The 16,978-nt window shown below is 40.2% G+C and overlaps 2 protein-coding genes and 1 long non-coding RNA gene across 5 annotated transcripts; 2 read left to right on the forward strand and 1 right to left on the reverse strand.

The window, feature by feature from the left end:
- Positions 1–1,409: 1,409 nt before the first annotated feature.
- LOC121754031 lies at positions 1,410–1,713 on the forward strand. Its single transcript, XR_006040532.1, has 3 exons — positions 1,410–1,446; positions 1,514–1,601; positions 1,680–1,713. It is a non-coding gene; the product is annotated as an uncharacterized LOC121754031 (long non-coding RNA).
- Positions 1,714–6,386: 4,673 nt separating this feature from the next.
- LOC121753999 (transcription factor GTE7-like) lies at positions 6,387–8,990 on the forward strand. 2 transcript variants are annotated; one of them, XR_006040528.1, is made up of 4 exons: positions 6,387–8,118; positions 8,227–8,482; positions 8,567–8,710; positions 8,805–8,990. XR_006040528.1 is itself a non-coding variant. In XM_042149323.1 (3 exons), exons 1-3 carry the CDS (start codon positions 6,616–6,618, stop codon positions 8,623–8,625), a joined length of 1,818 nt encoding a protein of 605 aa, XP_042005257.1. In that variant the 5' UTR covers positions 6,387–6,615; the 3' UTR covers positions 8,626–8,792. The 2 variants fall into 2 exon arrangements, 1 of the variants encoding a protein (XP_042005257.1); XM_042149323.1 differs by lacking the exon at positions 8,805–8,990 and having other exon boundaries at positions 8,567–8,792.
- A 455-nt stretch (positions 8,991–9,445) lies between these two features.
- LOC121753991 (myb-binding protein 1A-like protein) lies at positions 9,446–16,602 on the reverse strand. 2 transcript variants are annotated; one of them, XM_042149309.1, is made up of 10 exons: positions 16,442–16,602; positions 15,623–16,282; positions 14,773–14,898; positions 14,496–14,693; positions 13,992–14,216; positions 12,777–13,901; positions 12,058–12,342; positions 11,408–11,849; positions 10,439–11,301; positions 9,446–10,055 (listed from the first exon to the last, which is right to left on the reverse strand). In XM_042149309.1, the coding sequence occupies exons 2-9, from the start codon at positions 16,253–16,255 to the stop codon at positions 10,460–10,462; spliced, it is 3,876 nt and encodes a 1,291-aa protein (XP_042005243.1). In that variant the 5' UTR covers positions 16,256–16,282; positions 16,442–16,602; the 3' UTR covers positions 9,446–10,055; positions 10,439–10,459. The 2 variants fall into 2 exon arrangements, with proteins under 2 accessions (XP_042005243.1, XP_042005242.1); XM_042149308.1 differs by lacking the exon at positions 9,446–10,055 and having other exon boundaries at positions 10,261–11,301.
- Positions 16,603–16,978: the final 376 nt, after the last annotated feature.

Consider the following 16,978-nt stretch of genomic DNA (forward strand, 5'->3'; position numbering starts at 1 on the left):
ATGATGCTCATGCGTCTCTAATTCGAATTAAATCAGACGAGCCAGAGGCAGTAGCCTCCTTCGAGCGCGACAGAAAGAGAGAAAGACGAATTAGGTGATTTTTCATTGGCAATTCCGGCGAATCCGATGATTTCCCCTCGTATTTCGGTAAGTTTCCTTCAATCTTTCAACATTCCTCCCTTATTTATTGTTAATGTGCATATTTTGTTTAGATTTCTCCCAATTTTGTAAATTATGGTTTACAACAAATTGCTTAATTTTTAGTCGATGTTTTGTTGTTTTGTTAATAGTAATGGATATTATTGGTTAAATTCATGCTATTGTATAGTTTATGATATGTTTGAGATGCTTGGTGTTGTGATTTTGGTTGTAATTGGAGAATAGAGTATGGGTTGAAATGTATCTTTTAATTTAACCTTCTAATTTAGTAGTTATATATAAATTAGGCATTATAAATCATGAATTGTGTTGAATTGGAGTGAATCATTTGGTTTATGATGTTTGTTATTTTGCCGATGAATTTGAATGTATATGTTATTTGTATTGCAATTGTGAGTTTGTAATTGTTGTTTTGTGAATATGTACTTAGATTAGATGGAGACTTCAAGTTCTAGCGGACAATTATTATATGGACCCGAAGACCCGTCCGTGCTAAATATGCAGAAACATCATATTTCAAATAAACTCATGAAAGAGGGCACAACACAAGTATTTAAAGTCCGAAGGATAGAAAGTAAGACTTGGGACATCGACATTCATGAGAATGTTAGATATTGGCTTGACGCCTTTGGTTTCAAAGGCGTGATGGATTGTGGGAGGCCCATGAAGGTCGACAATGAGCTGATCACGACTTTCATTGAGCGTTGGAGGCCGGAGACGCACACTTTCCATCTACCAATCGGTGAGGCGACGATCACCTTGAAAGATGTGCAAGCCATTTGGGGCTTGAGGGCGGAGGGTCGCGTTTTCACAGGGCGCGACTATCATATCAACTTTCCAGATTGGACCAGCAAGTGCCACGATCTGTTGGGATGGATACCAGATACTTCCACAGAGACAAAGCAAGACAGTTTGCTGATGACCGCGCTGATCAACCAGACAAGGATGCCTCTGGGTGATGACCTACCTACGTATGTATACATCCAAAGGGCACGTATACATGCCCTAATTTTATTAGGAGGTCTCATTCTACTAGACACCACGGGGTGTAAGGTTCCATTTATTGAATGCGCTTGGGGATCCGGAAGAGGTGAAGACTATTAGTTGGGGAAGTGTGGCATTGACCTACCTTTATCATTATCTGTGCGAGGCTTCCATGGATAAGAGGAAAGAGTTGGGCGGGCCTATGATCCTTCTGCAGCTATGGGCGTGGGAAAGAATGCCCACATTGAAGCCTTCGTTCATAGGATCAGTTGTGCACGAGCCATATACACCATGTGGCGCCAGGTATATATCTAAGTATTTATTTATTTATGCATATTGGGTAATTTTCTTACATCAATTTTATGTATAGGTGGAAAGGAACAACGCAGATAGGAAATGCTCCTAGACACTCGGTTGAGCATTACCGTGACCAAATATCTCTGATTAGACCTGGCCAGGTGAATATTATTTCGGTTTAGACTTCATTTATGAACTTATTATGGAATTAATTTGGCATTTGCATTGCTGTTTTGTAGTTTATCTGGACACCATACGCACATTGCATACTGCTTGACTACTGCAATGATGTGAATGGATGCTCTTTGTGCGAAACCTACTTGGTATGTTGGGCCTATGTCGAGGCACATGAGCCTGGATGAGTGCGGCAACAGTTCAATCGGTACCAGGATATACCTCAGTATGTAGACAGGATGCTAAGGATCGCCGATCATTTGGGCAAAAATGATCGGCGTGGTAAGAAGGGCAACAACTGGGCAAACACACATCAGTTCTACATTGGGGAGTGGGACCTGAGGTACGAAAGGTTCCAGGCTGCCGAAGACGCCGCACCGATGTCCATGAATATTCCTATGAGCTGGCGTGGTATAACAGGATTACCGTGACGTACCTGACTCAGCCTGGGGCACGGTCCACTGCTGGGATGAACGAGTCGGCTACTTCGATGAGACTATTTGTAAGTTTGTTATATTAAACTATATGCTTTCATGTGATATAGATTGTTTCGTATTGATATTTGTATCATTTTTTTTGTCTAGGTTGAGGGTTTTCAGCAGGTTTTCCATTTATCTATGGAAGACGAAATGGACCCACGAGTACGCCAGATTTGAGAAATTGTTAGGAATGTCCTCGAATCTACGAACAACGCTGATGTCATGGAGTACCCCGCTTCTCAACATCAGGATGTGGTCATGCCTTATCAACCAGAAGTAGTTCCACGGCGTCATGGAGTGCCTGGTGTTCGGACTGGGGGACACGGCTACACAAAGCAATTTAGGATGTCGCAGCCGCATCCCGACTATGTAGCACCAGAGCCGCAGAATCAAGAGCATGACCCACCCCAGTGGTATTCATACCCGTTACATGAGTCTCAGTCACAGTGGGACCATCCCCTGTATTCTCCAAGCCAGCCTGAGCCCAATTGGAATCGTCGCCCATATTCACAAAGCCAAGACGTGCCGCAATGGAGTGGGGCCCGAGCGTCGGTCGATTCATTCTTCCAGAATTACCAGATCGTGCCTCATGTACAAGCTGAAGAAGAGGATGATGATGAAGGAGAAGAAGAAAATGAAAACATAGAGGAGGAAAATGAGGAAGAAGACGTTGTTCAGAGCATCCATGTCTAACCTCGACCAGCTGCGGAGGGTTCATCACGCGGCGGGGTTGGGAAGCTCATGAGCAAAGTGTACAAGAGAATGTCAACGAGGAAGAATAAGGGGATTGAACCGTCAAAATACACTCTGTCGTCGTATAAGTAGCTCAGGTTCTTTGTTTATTTAAGTATTATTCTGGAGAAGAGGAGCTGATTCGGATGATTTTGTTTCTGATTTTAATTTCCCTTTTGCATGTATGCATGATGATCACTGCTGTACATGATGATTCTATGGTTCTGTGAATTTTTTGCAAGTAAATTATGCTTTCCATTTTGCAAGTAGTGAACTTTTTTAGTAAATTATTTAGAGAAGTGGTTCTGTGAAATAAAAAAAATACATAGTAATTTGCCAGATTGATTTTGAAGGCAGATGATAATCTAAACGAATACAAATGATCAATTTGTCAATTTGTCATCTGAACGAATACAAATGATAATTCAATACTACTTCGGTCCATCTTATTTCAAGCTAAAGATGCATCAAAATTAGAAATTGAAACTATTACAAAAGATGCACCTTGAGGGATAATTTCATTCAAAGTACAAGTAGCAAAGACGAGCACGAAATAGAAACGAACATCGGATAAATCATGAAATTAATTTTTCTACATGTTTGGAGCAACACAATATTCTTAGCCTAACATGTTTGAACTAAGAACAAAAATAATGGAGATGAAGATCCTTGAAACCATGGAGCAAATTCGGAGAAGATGAATTGTTTGATGAAATCTCAAGCACAACTTCTCTTCTTGATTCAATATTCTCAAGTCTTTCTCTCGTCTCCTTCCTCCCTTGATTTTTTTCTCTCCCCACCGTGCTCGTCTTCTCCTTTCAATATCCTGCCTAATTTCCCCAAAACCGTCATGAAACTGCAAAATTGCAGTTTGAATTGATCCACCCGGCCGGGTGGATATTTGCAACTGAAAATATCACCCGGTCGGGTGAAATGCCTCTGGACTCTTTATGCTTTAAAATTTTCACCCGGCCGGGTGATTTATTGGTGCAAAACTCACCTGGTCGGGTGTTATGCTCTGGACTCCGCCTTTGTTAAAATTGTCACCCGGGCGGGTGGAATTAGTAGGCCAAAAAACACACCCGACCGGGTGCCTTCCTGCTACAGATTTAAGCAAGTTAGAGACGCATCATGCGTCTCTCCCTAAGACGCATGAGCATCATGCGTCGTCTATTAAAATTTAAAAAAAATAAAAGACGCATGAGGGAGATGCGTCTCTACCTAAGACGCATGACCCTCATGCGTCGTTAAAAAAACGAAAAAAAGGGAGACGCATGACCCTCATGCGTCTTTATGAAAGACGCATAATCGTCATGCGTCTCATTAAAAGGAGACGCATCTCCCAAACCCGGAACAAAAAAAAGTTCAGTACAAACACGGAATATAAGTTTTATTCTAGAACAAAAAAAGAAAAAACCCGTTTGGGTAGATATGGACGCCACCCTATATATTGCTGTCTTTTATAATTGAAAAAAAATATTATTGCTCATGGGTTGGGTTGGGCCCAGCACACTTTGGCAGTCCTTTGCCGATTCTACCCCTACTATTCTCCTTTATTTTATTTTACTATTTTTAGTTTACCTTTTTTTGTTTATTAATTATACAATTCAATAATTTTTCTATTATCGAATCGATTTTTACTTGATGAATGTTATTAATAGTTTTATCACATTATTCACATTTTGATGCTTGCATTCAAGATTAGAATACCTAGACAGGGACTTTTCTAGCCATTTTTTATAGATACTAATAGTAATATTTTATAGATGAGACTAGAGGCGCGATTGAGGCGGCATGCGCACAATGTGCTTGGATCACACTCAACAAATCCCGACCTATGTACATGCAATACAGCCGCACCTCAGAACCTTTGATAAAATATTTTCAGCATTTACAAAAACACCCTCAAGTCATTTTCTAATATTTTATTATCGAATAAAATATTATTTAAATCATAATAGTATTTGAAAAAGTAATTTGTGCCAAAACATATACATACAGGTGGGGACGCAATAATTATATAAATTTAGAAAAGTGTTAGTTCTATAATAAAATGAAGATCAAGACCAATTGTGGAAAGTAGAAACCCCTGCTAAATTGAAGGGCACAATAGGCATGCACACAGTTCAAAAACCGTCGGTTCCGAACATTGAATGGCACAATAGGCATGCACATGGTTCAAAAATCGTCGGTTCCGAACATTGAAGGGCACAATAGGCATGCACACGGTTCAAAAACCGCCGGTTCCGAACATTGATTTTTTTTTTGCATTTTCTTCTTTAGTTATCTATGGAATGTGCGTAAATAAAATTCAAAAAATCACGAAGAAATTGCTTTATTGATATAAATTTAAACGAGGCTATAAGTTACAACAATTACAAATCACTAAAGACTTGAAGTCTAAAACAATAAATTTAAATATTGGTTGCTTTTTTAATCGTCTATTTTTATCATTCTTATACAAATTATATTAATTGTTATTTTTTTACACATTTTAATCAATACATTGAGAAAAATGAGTAACATACCTACATTTAAATCCAATTATTTAAACATATCCACATTCTATAAATATACAAATTATGAGCAATATGCCACATTCAAATTTAATTAAACTATTATAACTAAACTATTCTAATTGATGCTATTATTAACTATAAATTTGCCTTAGAAAAGGAATTATGACGAAAATAAATATAAAAATAGTAAATAATAAAATGTAAAAAATAAAGAAAGTTTTTTCTTCTACATTGGAAAAAGATTAATGAATGATCTAAACATATAGTTATAAAAGAAAATACTTCGACATATTTTGTCCTACATCGAAAGTGAAACATAAAACATTCAAAGATATCTTTATAAAAGAGAAACAACCAAGAATGGTTTCTTAGAATTCAGAGGCCCAACAAATAAATATGAGATATTATGAATTTTTTGTATTTATTTTTTTATGAAAATTAATTTTTATAAATAATAAATATATATATTTTTTTATTTGAACCGCCGATTCGAACTGTTGAACCGTCGGTTCCGGTTTCTAAAAATCGTGAACTTGAACCGAACCGTCCGAACCGCCTCCGCTGGTTCTGGTTCCGGATTATGAACCGGCGGTTAACCGCCGTTTCGGTTCAGTTTGTGCATGCATAGGGCACAACGCACAATTGTAAAATTCAAACAAAGTCGGCTTTTTAACGTTCTTCCCGTGGTGCACATGACGAACCGAGTTATCTTCACATTCACGTCGTCAATTCCACGTCACCACTCTCAGTGGTCCCCACACGAACCCTAAGAACTGCCACGTGCGACTCATCTCACCTCAGACACAAACGCCTTGCCATCCTCTCAATTCCATCCATCGTATGTCCAGAAGGACGCCACGTGTCCAACAGCACAATCTGAGCCGTCCGAGACAGATGTCCCGGTCAACTGCCCGCCAGCAAACAAAGTCACTTTTTACCGTGGGACTGGACGATCGACGGCTGCGATGCTGCCCGTGATATCAGCGGGTAGATCTCATCGCCTTTAAGAAGCACGCCCTCTCCTCCTGATTTCTTCGCTCAAACCCTAAATTGGTGTTTAGAATCGTTGTGAAATTGGTGTTTAGAATCATTTCCTTTTTTCGTTTTCCCCCAAATTCTAGCTGATTTTTTTAATTTAATCTAGCTCTGAGCTGCCGTAGGTCGTTTGGCGAGGGGAGGGAAGGTCCGATTCCGGCTGTTCGATACATGATTTTTGGGGGAAATTGCTGCCGGAGACTCGACGGAGCTGAGCGTTGCCGTCGGTGTGATTCATGGCATCCGCCGTTCTAGCGAGCCAGAATGAAGCGAGCTGGAGCCACATGGGAAAGACGCAGTTCGTGAATCCCCATGTCAATTCAAACCCTCATCCTAATTTTAAGAAGAAGCAGAAGCAATTCCACCACCCTTCTGCAGCGAACGGTGCCGCCGCCAGTCGTTATCGCAGCAACGTCGATTTGCCGGCCGTGACGCAGACGGCGTCCGATGATGCGTATTCCTTCAACCAGGCTCCCACACCTCGTGAAGCGGGGAATTACGGAGGCTATTTGACCTTTAATGTCTCGACGTACACGAAATCGAAGCTGCTGGAGCTCCGGAAACGTCTCTCTGCCGAGCTTGATCAGATCCGTGATTTGCGAGATCGGATTGAGTTTGGTCGGTTCAACAATGTTGAAACCCCTAGATCTCAACCGAAATCGAAGAAATTTAGCGGCAGCAAGCGTCCTGGCCCTGCGATTGGATCCGCCCCCAAGAAATTTGTCAATGAATTTGACATTGGGGGTTTCGAGGCGGCCAATTTTGGGGATTTGTTGAAGGAATGCGAGAAGATCGTCAATAAATTGATCAAATGCAAACACGGGTATGTTTTCAAAGTTCCGGTGGATGCAGATGCTTTCAAGCTTCACGATTACCACGATATTGTGAAGCATCCCATGGATCTCGGTACCGTGAAAGCGAATCTGGCGAAGAATTTATACCGTACGCCTGCAGAATTCGCCGCTGACGTTAGGCTGACTTTTAACAATGCGTTGCTGTACAACCCTAAGTCGGATCTCGTTAACGGGATGGCCGAGGAAATGCTGATGCGGTTTGAGGAGATGTTCAAGCCAGTGCAGGAGAAGCTTGACAAGCGGCTTGAGAAGGAGCCCGGCGAGTTCAACATTAACAATGATTTCCCGTTCCGAGAGGCTGAGGAATTGCAGGGGAGCTCTTGGAACAACAATGGTTCTCAGGTTCTATCTGCGAAGAAGAAGCCGAAAGCTAGCCATGTTCCGGTTTCCCACATTATGAAGAAGTCTGATGGGATGCATTCTGCAATGCAAGCCCATTCTAGTGCCTCTACGCCTTCTAATCCGCCTCCACCGCCGATGAATCCACCGGAGCCGTTTCCCCCTTCCCCGGTGAGAGCTCCTCCTCTGCCCGTTGCCAAGGAGCAAAGAAGAGTAGTGGCGACCAAGCTGCCGAAGCCGAGAGCTAAGGATGTGAATAAGAGAGATATGAGTATGGACGAGAAGCAGAAGCTTGGACTTGGGTTGCAGAGTATGCCCCAAGAGAAAATGCCTCAGCTGGTGCAGATAATCAGGAAGAGGAACGAGCATTTGGCTCAGGATGGTGATGAAATCGAGCTTGATATTGAGGCTCTTGATACGGAAACGCTGTGGGAACTTGATCGCTTTGTGACGAATTGGAAGAAGTTGGTGAGCAAGACAAAGCGGCAAGCATTGATGATGAACAACAATCCAGCTCCCACTAGTCCTGTTACCGATGCTGATATGGTAAGAGTTGAATTTGCAATCAAGAATTGTTATATCGTGGTATTTTCACTAGTTTAGACAATCTTGGTTTCGTTGGTGTTTACTTACGTTGATGCTAATGTTGTGTAGGGTGCAATGAGTGACAAGAATGATGATCCGGGCAAGAAGATGAAAGACAATGAGGAAGAAGATTTGGATATTGATGATGATATGCCGGCTGCGAGCTTCCCTCCTGTGGAGATTGAGAAAGATGAAGGGCTCGGCGGCGGCGGCGGCGGTGGTGGTGATGCTGATGCTGTTGAAGGGCTTGGCGGTGGCGGTGGCAATGCCAGCAGTAGCTCGAGCAGTTCTGGCAGCTCGAGTAGCGATTCGTCATCCTCGAGTGGTATTGATACTGATTCTTCTTGCGTTTCTACCTTGTGTTGAGAGAACAAAAAATGCTCATTTGTTTGAGCTTTGCCTTGTACAGATTCAGATTCAGGGAGTTCCTCTGGTAGTGAATCGGACGCAGATAATGCACAGTGTTGACAACTGTTTGAACAAATCTGAATGAATTCAGTGCTTGATGATCGGCATTTGGTTGCTGTAATGAATGAGCATATATGTTCATGAGGTATTGTGGTGTTAGTAGCAGCATGTGTTGTAGTAGCTTTCTTGTCATTTTAGCAATGTATATGAGCTGAATATATTTGAAATTGGCTTTGCAGAATGGCAAATGAGGCTGTTGTTGTTACTGGATGAAGAAAGAAAAGACTAATCTGTTGGGTTTTTTTCTCCAAAGAAATTGTTAGCTTAAGCTTAGGTGATGAATAGATAGTTTGGTTAGGTTAAGTTGTACAGTTTTTATCTCCCCCAAAAAATGGAAGAAAGCTATTACTGCTATTGTTATTCAACTTGTGCCTTCTGAATTATTCCAGTTTCACGTCTCTATCTATTAACACAAGAAAACTCACAATGTGTGTGTGATGAATGTCTGGGACATATGGGGTTTCGAACTATCGGCCTTTATAATTTATTTGTCAATAAAAAAAATGTCAATATCAATATCAATATCTTAGACGAGTCAATCAGAATACTCTTTCCGGATCCAATTACATTTTCTTTCAATTACTAAAACATAATAGTAGTATGTCATTTCAAAACTAGTCAATCTTTATGATATTAAGGGCCAGAATGAGTAGGATTGTGTATGGATAAAAATTTTAGCATATTGTTTTGTAAAAAAATAGTTTTTTGGATTATTGTTTTGAGTGGGAGCGAAAATGACATTATTACCCTTCTCTTTTATGCATCTTTTTTGAGTTGAAGAAATTGCAGTAGACGAGTTTGGCAAAACCCAGATCCAAAATTCGTCAAAAATTCCATAATCAATGGATTCATTCATAAATGAGAGAAAATCGAGTTTTAAAATCAAAACCAAAGAACCTAGAATCGATTCGCAGGCTCAAATTTGCGCAAACGGGAATCCAGATGGAAGAATTGAACCTCAAAAATTGATTCCCAATCCATAATCACAAAAAAAAAAATCGGAAAACAACAGCGGCCATGGAGCACGCCGGCTCGGATCTCACTTCGAGAATCGTCACGACAACAAATTAGCCGGTCGCCGCCACTACCGTCATGTCGCAAACGACGGCGGCCATGGCGTTGATGACGGCGAGGGAGACGAGAACTCGAGAGGGGATTACTACCACCGGATGGCGGATGGCGGCAGTCATGGCGTAGAGAGAAGGAGATTAGAGAGAAATGAAAATGGAGGTGGAGGAGAGAATGAAACTAGGGGTAGGAGGGGAAACATAAACCCACCAATTTTGGTGGACTTCTTAACTAAGCCCAACAGTAAAAAGTTGCACTGTTCACACGGGCTGCCGCCTTTTTTCGGGCCTGGCTCTCCATTTGTCCAACTTACAAAACATGAGAATAGCCTTGTTTAATTTTCTTTTCCAAGCCAATCCACCCTAAAAAACACGCCCTAAGAGAGTATTAAACACAAGGAATGAAAACAGTATGTCTCCAATTACTTTTTCTCTTTCTTTACTAATTTTGCATTAAAATCTAGATGGTTGTAAAAGTAGTCTATTTTTATATAACAATGAGAGTATTAAACATAAGTAATGATAGCAGAAGTTGTCAATATCTATGAATGCATATTACAAAACAGAATTAAGAAAACAGGTAAATTGAACCCTCAATTACTAATAGAAAAACATAGCAATTGTGTAAAACAACAATAACAACTTGAGACACAACAGATTTGGTGAAGAAACAAACACAGTGCAAAATTGAGTCCTAAGACTTAACCAGATCAAAGTTTAACAATAGTGTAGAGAATCAAACTTGCCTCTTGCTGAAATACATCATCTCAAACTTGTTTCTTCAGAGCAAGATATGTATCACCAAGTTGGGATTGACAGGCAGCACAACCATCTTCTTCCAATGCATCAACAAAGCTAGAACTGAGCTTAAAAGTTGCAAGCATCTGGAACACCTTGCCACAAAATTTACGCACACCAGCTCTCCTCGCCTGCTTATCGGGCATATTCGTCACTAGGTGCTTGATCAAATTGCTTAGCTTTGGAACATGGCTTTTCAAAAACTGTTCTGATGTCTTTTCAGTAGCACTACTGTGAGACTTTAGCACCTCTGTCACCAAATCCAGGGCTTCAACTTGCCGAAACTGCGATTTAGCACAGCTGCATTTCTCCAATAGGAAACCAAATAGCTGTTTCCCAATCCATGGTCGCCTTCTGAATATTTCTTTCAGGAACTCACATTTCATTTGTGATTTCTTGCTATCGAAGTAGTCCACTAAAATATGCTGCAGTATATCACAGACCTTCTGTAGCTCAAACTCTGAGAAGTTGCTAGCGTCGATAATTTTCAGAATCCAAAATGTTGAGCTTCGGGCAAGGGAATTGATCAGGCGGTGACGACTCCAGGAGGCGGATTGTTTCTTCTTGGATGGATTAGAGGCAGATTTTTTTCTTTTGAAAGGCTTTGCTGCCAGCTTCAGATACTTTTCTAGGAGAGGCTCAAGTATTGCAACCGACACTGTTTCTCCTTTTGGATACTCTTTAGCTTTTAATATCTTCTTTTGTATAATCCCCCATATACGCTGACCAAGCTGTTCGCTTCCTTCGGTTGTTTGTGGGTTAATAAATGCTTGAGCAAGGTTTGAGAATATTTTGATCACCTGCGGTTTACCTGCATCAACAATATCCAAAGGTGATTTAGATCTTACTGTATGTTTTAACTAAGGAATGGATCAAAGCTTAAAACAAGATGTGCCCCTTCGATCATTTTAACTTGCCTGGATTTTCATGCAGGTACAACTCCAGCAATGAGAGGACGCGGAGCTTAAAGAGCACAAGCTGCGAATGTGCAGTTTCTCCTCCGGCTTGGTTCTTCTTTTCCCTGAATATCCGTGCAAGATAAGTATCCATTCGGAACATTGCATCATCATCCATTCCCTCATCAGATTCATCATCAGACGCATCAGGGAGTTCAGCAGTGACTGCATCAACCCCAACCACTGCCTCGGACTCATCTGTCTGTTGATCACTGTCTGCAGTTTCACCTGTCTCGGCCTCGTCAGACTCTTCAGCTTCTTCAAGACCAAGCAGATCATCTTCGGCATCATCATCATCACTATCTGAATTGTGGTGGCGAGCAGGTTTCAAATCCTTTTTGACAACCCGCAACATACGATGTAAACCATCATCGGTTATATCTTTACAGAAGCATTTGAAAACCTGTAAGATATCACGAATGATTTAGCCTCGAGGAGGATAATCAAAAGCAACAGGGCGATGCACCAATGTCTTTTATGACTATAGGTGAATCATCAAGTAATGCTGGCCCAGAGTTGGTTAGCTAAAGGAATCATTCTTTAAGATATAATAGAAGGTAAAAATGCATATAATTAACTATGGGGAAGTGACATGAATATTTAGTTGGTACCTGCTCAATGGCAGATCGCAAAGGGGCAGATGACTGCGGCAACAGAGAAAGCATTGTGTCCACAAGTACATCCATCAGTTCAGGAGCACCATCCTCCTCAGGTTCATCTTCTCCAGAGGATTCGAGATCAGAAGAGGCAAAAGCTTTTTTACAACACATGACAACTTCGCTGGCAGCTTCGAAGAATTCTCCAGGCCGAAGTATGATTTGAAGCAGTAGTTGGATAAGCAAATATCTCAGAGCATGTATCTTACTTGCATCCGAGGTGGTAGAACACTTACGTTCCTATAACAACCAAAATAGTAATGAGAAGTTCTCCTAAGCACCACAAGCATAATCTTTGCAAGCAAAGCCAAGAATTAAGTCATTAAAACTAATTTAGAGGTCTGGGTAAGACCCCAAATTTCAAGTCATGGGTCAAAATGAGCAATTTGCATATATATTTTATCACAAATATAAGAAATCTAACATCCGATAAGATTGGTCTAATTAAAAACATCCTATAAACATGATAAGTTAGTTACAAATACTCCGAAAGTCTCTTTCCCGTCTTCACACGTTGTGAAAATATAATTGGAATCTGATAATTTTATGCGCTGGGAATAGCTAAATTACATTAAAAAAACAAAGATTATACAGTACACATTTAAGAAGTAAAGTGAACTGAAATTGAGTATTATCATGAGATGCAGGGGCTAACATAGACTGAAAAGGAGTACCTCTTTTGATAGTTGACTTTCCATGGCCTGCAGTTTCTTGAATGCCTTTTCATCGTCACTATTCAAAGCCCTTGACAGAGAAACTGAAGGAATGTTGTATAATATACCCAGAAACCGCATAAAGTAAGACCCGAGATCCTTTGCCTCCACACCACTTGCCACAGCATGAGGCCCCTCTCCTTTCTGTGCATTTGAAAGCAACAACTGAAGCTGCTCAATACACATATGGGATAAGGCACTAGGAATTGCTGATTTAGGCCACCGGAACGTTTCTTGTAGTTCAAAAGATGTTACTTCGGTTCCGAGTGATGATGAGAATAGACCTTGAACTGCCAGAAACTTCAGAACTTCTTTCTCCACACGAAATTTTGCAGCCTCCTGTTCAAGCTTCAAATGCTTTTGGACAGCAGGTAGGGATTCCACAACCCAACTTTTAAGAAATTCAGCAGTTCCTAGTGTCCCAGCAGCATCTTTATCCTCAATAGATCCGATCTCAGAATTGTCATCAGTAGTTTGACTTTGATCTGAAGGTTCTTCTGAAGATTGATCTTCATCAAGAAACATGGTCACCAAACTTTCAATAAACAGAATACAGCCAGGCTCAGTTTTGAAATCTGACATCAAACCTTTCACTGTTTTTGATCTGGTGATACAATCAAATTTTCCATTGCTGTGTTTCTGGAGAGCCATAATAACCTCAACCCTCCTAGTATCATCATTCACTACCCACTCAGATAGTTCTTTAAGAAAATGTTGAGCAACTTTATATAGCCAAGAATCTTTTGTGGATAGTATGTCCATAAGACCTTGGACAACCTTGTATGACAATATAACATGCACATAAGAAGCAGGGAGCTTTGGAAGCAGAAGCAACAGCACATCCAATGCTAACTTTTTGCGATCGTGAGATGAGGTTAGAAGGGACCCTTGAATTATTATTTCACAGAAGCTGACCAGATTTTTTTCCATATCTTCGTCAGCAGAGCTACTCTTACGACTTTTTTTGTGCTTCTTGCTCGAAATTGGACCTGATGCTGAATCAGCATCTTGTATGACATCAGGTAACAGATAACTAATAAGGACGGGCCATACACTATGCACTCGTGGCTGACAGAAGGTAGACTCCTGCGTTACACCAGACATATAGATCAGCAATGACTTGAAATATCACTTAATCAGTAAAAAAATCTGTAAGAAAATAAATATGAGTAGTACCTTCAGGCAACTGGAAATAGTGGACAGGTAATCAGCAGCAAAAAGGGCACTTTTGCTAAAGGGGGAAGGCAATAGTTTATTAAATTTATGGTCGATAGAAACTTTTTCTTGTATTTTAAGAGCTAAAAGTAATGCGTCAGGATTTCCAGCTTCAGTTGCTCCTTCTAACCACTCCTGTAGCCCCGATGCCTCAAGAATATGCTCCAGCAGTGCTTCCTCAGGCAACTAAACCATTAAACAGATACAGCATACAGGGCACATTTAGTCATGGGTCGTAAACATTAAAGAATCCTGAGAAGATATGGCACTGAGGAAGGCTTATAATTAATACATAAAGTGGTTACAAGTAAATTTTTTGTGCAGATGTCCCAGCACAATCTAATAGAGTAATTACAAAAGAATAAGTCTTAAGGATTATTACTACTGCGAGCGATATCTTATTCCACTCATCAGCATGATGGAAAAAATAATAATATGCTGTGCAGGTAATATATGATGGATTACCTTTCCAACTATCTCCAGTAAAATAGCAACAGCAGGCTCTTGTAGGTACCGTTTCTTAGCTGCAAGATCGATAAGACATTTGGTAAATTCTTTGATGAGTACACAGTTATTATCTGACTTCCATTCTTCAGTAAGCTTTCCTGATCTTGCAAGAGCCCCATATGCAAATAAACGGCCTAGTAGGCAGTCTTTAACCTCCTATAGACAAAAGGTGCCACATAATTTAAAAAATCAAATCTCAATGATTGACTTCATTTGAGGAGGGATCATTACTCACCTGACCCTTCATCGAAGATGAGACCTCCAGCAAACTTGTAATTAGTTTTAGCAATGACTCTAATTTAATGCTACGAACCGTGGCAACAAGCATTGTGAGACCTAATGCAAACCCTTGCCTTGCACACTGCAACAGAAGAGTAGAAAAAATTAAGAAGAAAAATAAGCAGTGTATTCAATAAAATCTTCACTGGGACATATTCCATGCATAACTCAGTTAAAATTAGCAATAGAATAACTCTCCGAGAACTTTCTTGACAACATTCCTATTAAGTGTACCACAACTTACTCTGCATATACGCAAAAACAAATTATAAAATTTTAAATCTGGAAATCTCAAATCTAATATCAATAATTATATTCAGGTCGGCACTTAAATCAGAAGGATTAGAGTCTTAGACAATCCGTATAAGACCTTTACTGCCCACTTAGTACCACGGAACAAATGATGCCGTATCTTACTTATGCATGTCGAATATAATGCTCTTACTTACTAGGTAATCTTAACCCATCATTGCTCACATTTTCAATATTTACAATTGCGCAAGTGAGTATGTGGTAAACTACACACCCAACTCTTTGATAAGTTGTTAAACGTGAGAAAATTAACTAAGGAGAACATGGAAAAACAATATATTGGAGGGGAAAAGGATTCAATTTAACATGAAAAAAACCCATCCTGCTGCAGCTCTGTGCTGTTTGATATGCCAGAAACAACAAATATCAGATGCAAAAGCAAGAAACTACATGAAATTCATCTCTATCCAACCATCCATAACATTCTTGGCCAATTATAGGCTTACAGCATAAAATTCAATAAATTCATCGGCAATAGAAATTAGAAACCGCACCTCTCTAGATGAGGAAACACCACGAATAAGCCTCCGCACAGCATACCTCACAGAGGGAGCACAGTTATTCAACCCATCATCCTTCTCCGCTTCGAGTTTCGACTTATCCTCCACCTCATCCTTATTCTCCAACTTATCATACGCATTCTGAACTTGCCTTAACTCCACAGCCAACGTCTTAGCTGCCGCTTCCCTCACACTGGCATCTACAGCTGCTAGCTCCTTAAACACCCCAATGTGGAACTTAGGCAACAATCCCCCACCACTACTACTGGTTCCACCACTCTCATTACCATCATTTTTCGATTCCACCTCCATCTTTTCAGCCCCTGAATCGATTTTCTGCCCCTCCCCACTGTGCCTCACCTTATCCTTCAATTTCCTATGTTTTTTCCTCTCCATCGAATTCAACGGAGCCCTGTGAGCATTTGAAGATGCTGGTGTGGCATGAGCATCATTCACATTCTCAACCTCTGGTAGCTCAATATCCTTCTTCTTTTTCTCCTTTTTCATTCTCTTTTTCGAGGGCTCCACATCCGCATTCTCGGAGATCACGTTCAATTTCTGCTTATCCTCGCCATTCTCCAACGCGGATTCCTGCTTCGAACTCGATTCTCTCTTCTTGCTACCCATTTAACTCAGCTTAAAATTTAAATTTTTCTGCACATGCATAAAAACACACCATCATATCTATATAAAAGTTTTAAATCTCTATAAATACCATATAAAAATGAGCAGGAACTCAATCTAGAATAGAAACAAAATCAATTCAAACAGAAATAATAAAATCAGAATACTTGAATTGAAGAAAATCAATACCTTCTGCAACACACCACGGCGAGGCAGGAGAGAAGCAATGCGACGAGGTATGGCGGCAGAGCAACGCGGTGAGGCGGGCGGTGCGGGTTTCACCGGTAAGGGGGAGAGCAGGATATAGTGGCGCCACTTTTATTAGGGTTTGAGGTAATATAAATATGTGTATACAGTTGGGACTTTAATTTGTATGGGCTTTTATGGGAATGAATCCCCTGTGGAAAACTTATATTTTTGTTTTAGCTTGATAATCTCAAATTAGTATGCAAAAATCACTTGAGTTGTGTCGGTTAAACGCTAATATTTCATTCCAACTAAGTTGAGTTATAATATTTCATTTTGTAATTTTGTAATGTCGTAATTAAGTCATTTTCTTTTAATAAAAAATAAAATATTCAATTACTCTTATTTTATTCCATCATTTAATTTACTTTCTTTTTATCTATCTTATTTTATTCATCTCTGATACTACTATTTTTCAACTAGAAGTGAAAACAAACGGAAAATATTATCAAACATAAAATATCCATAACTATCCTAACA

This window comes from Salvia splendens, chromosome 11, assembly GCF_004379255.2.
Source record: "Salvia splendens isolate huo1 chromosome 11, SspV2, whole genome shotgun sequence".
In the NCBI taxonomy this organism is placed as follows: domain Eukaryota; kingdom Viridiplantae; phylum Streptophyta; class Magnoliopsida; order Lamiales; family Lamiaceae; genus Salvia; species Salvia splendens.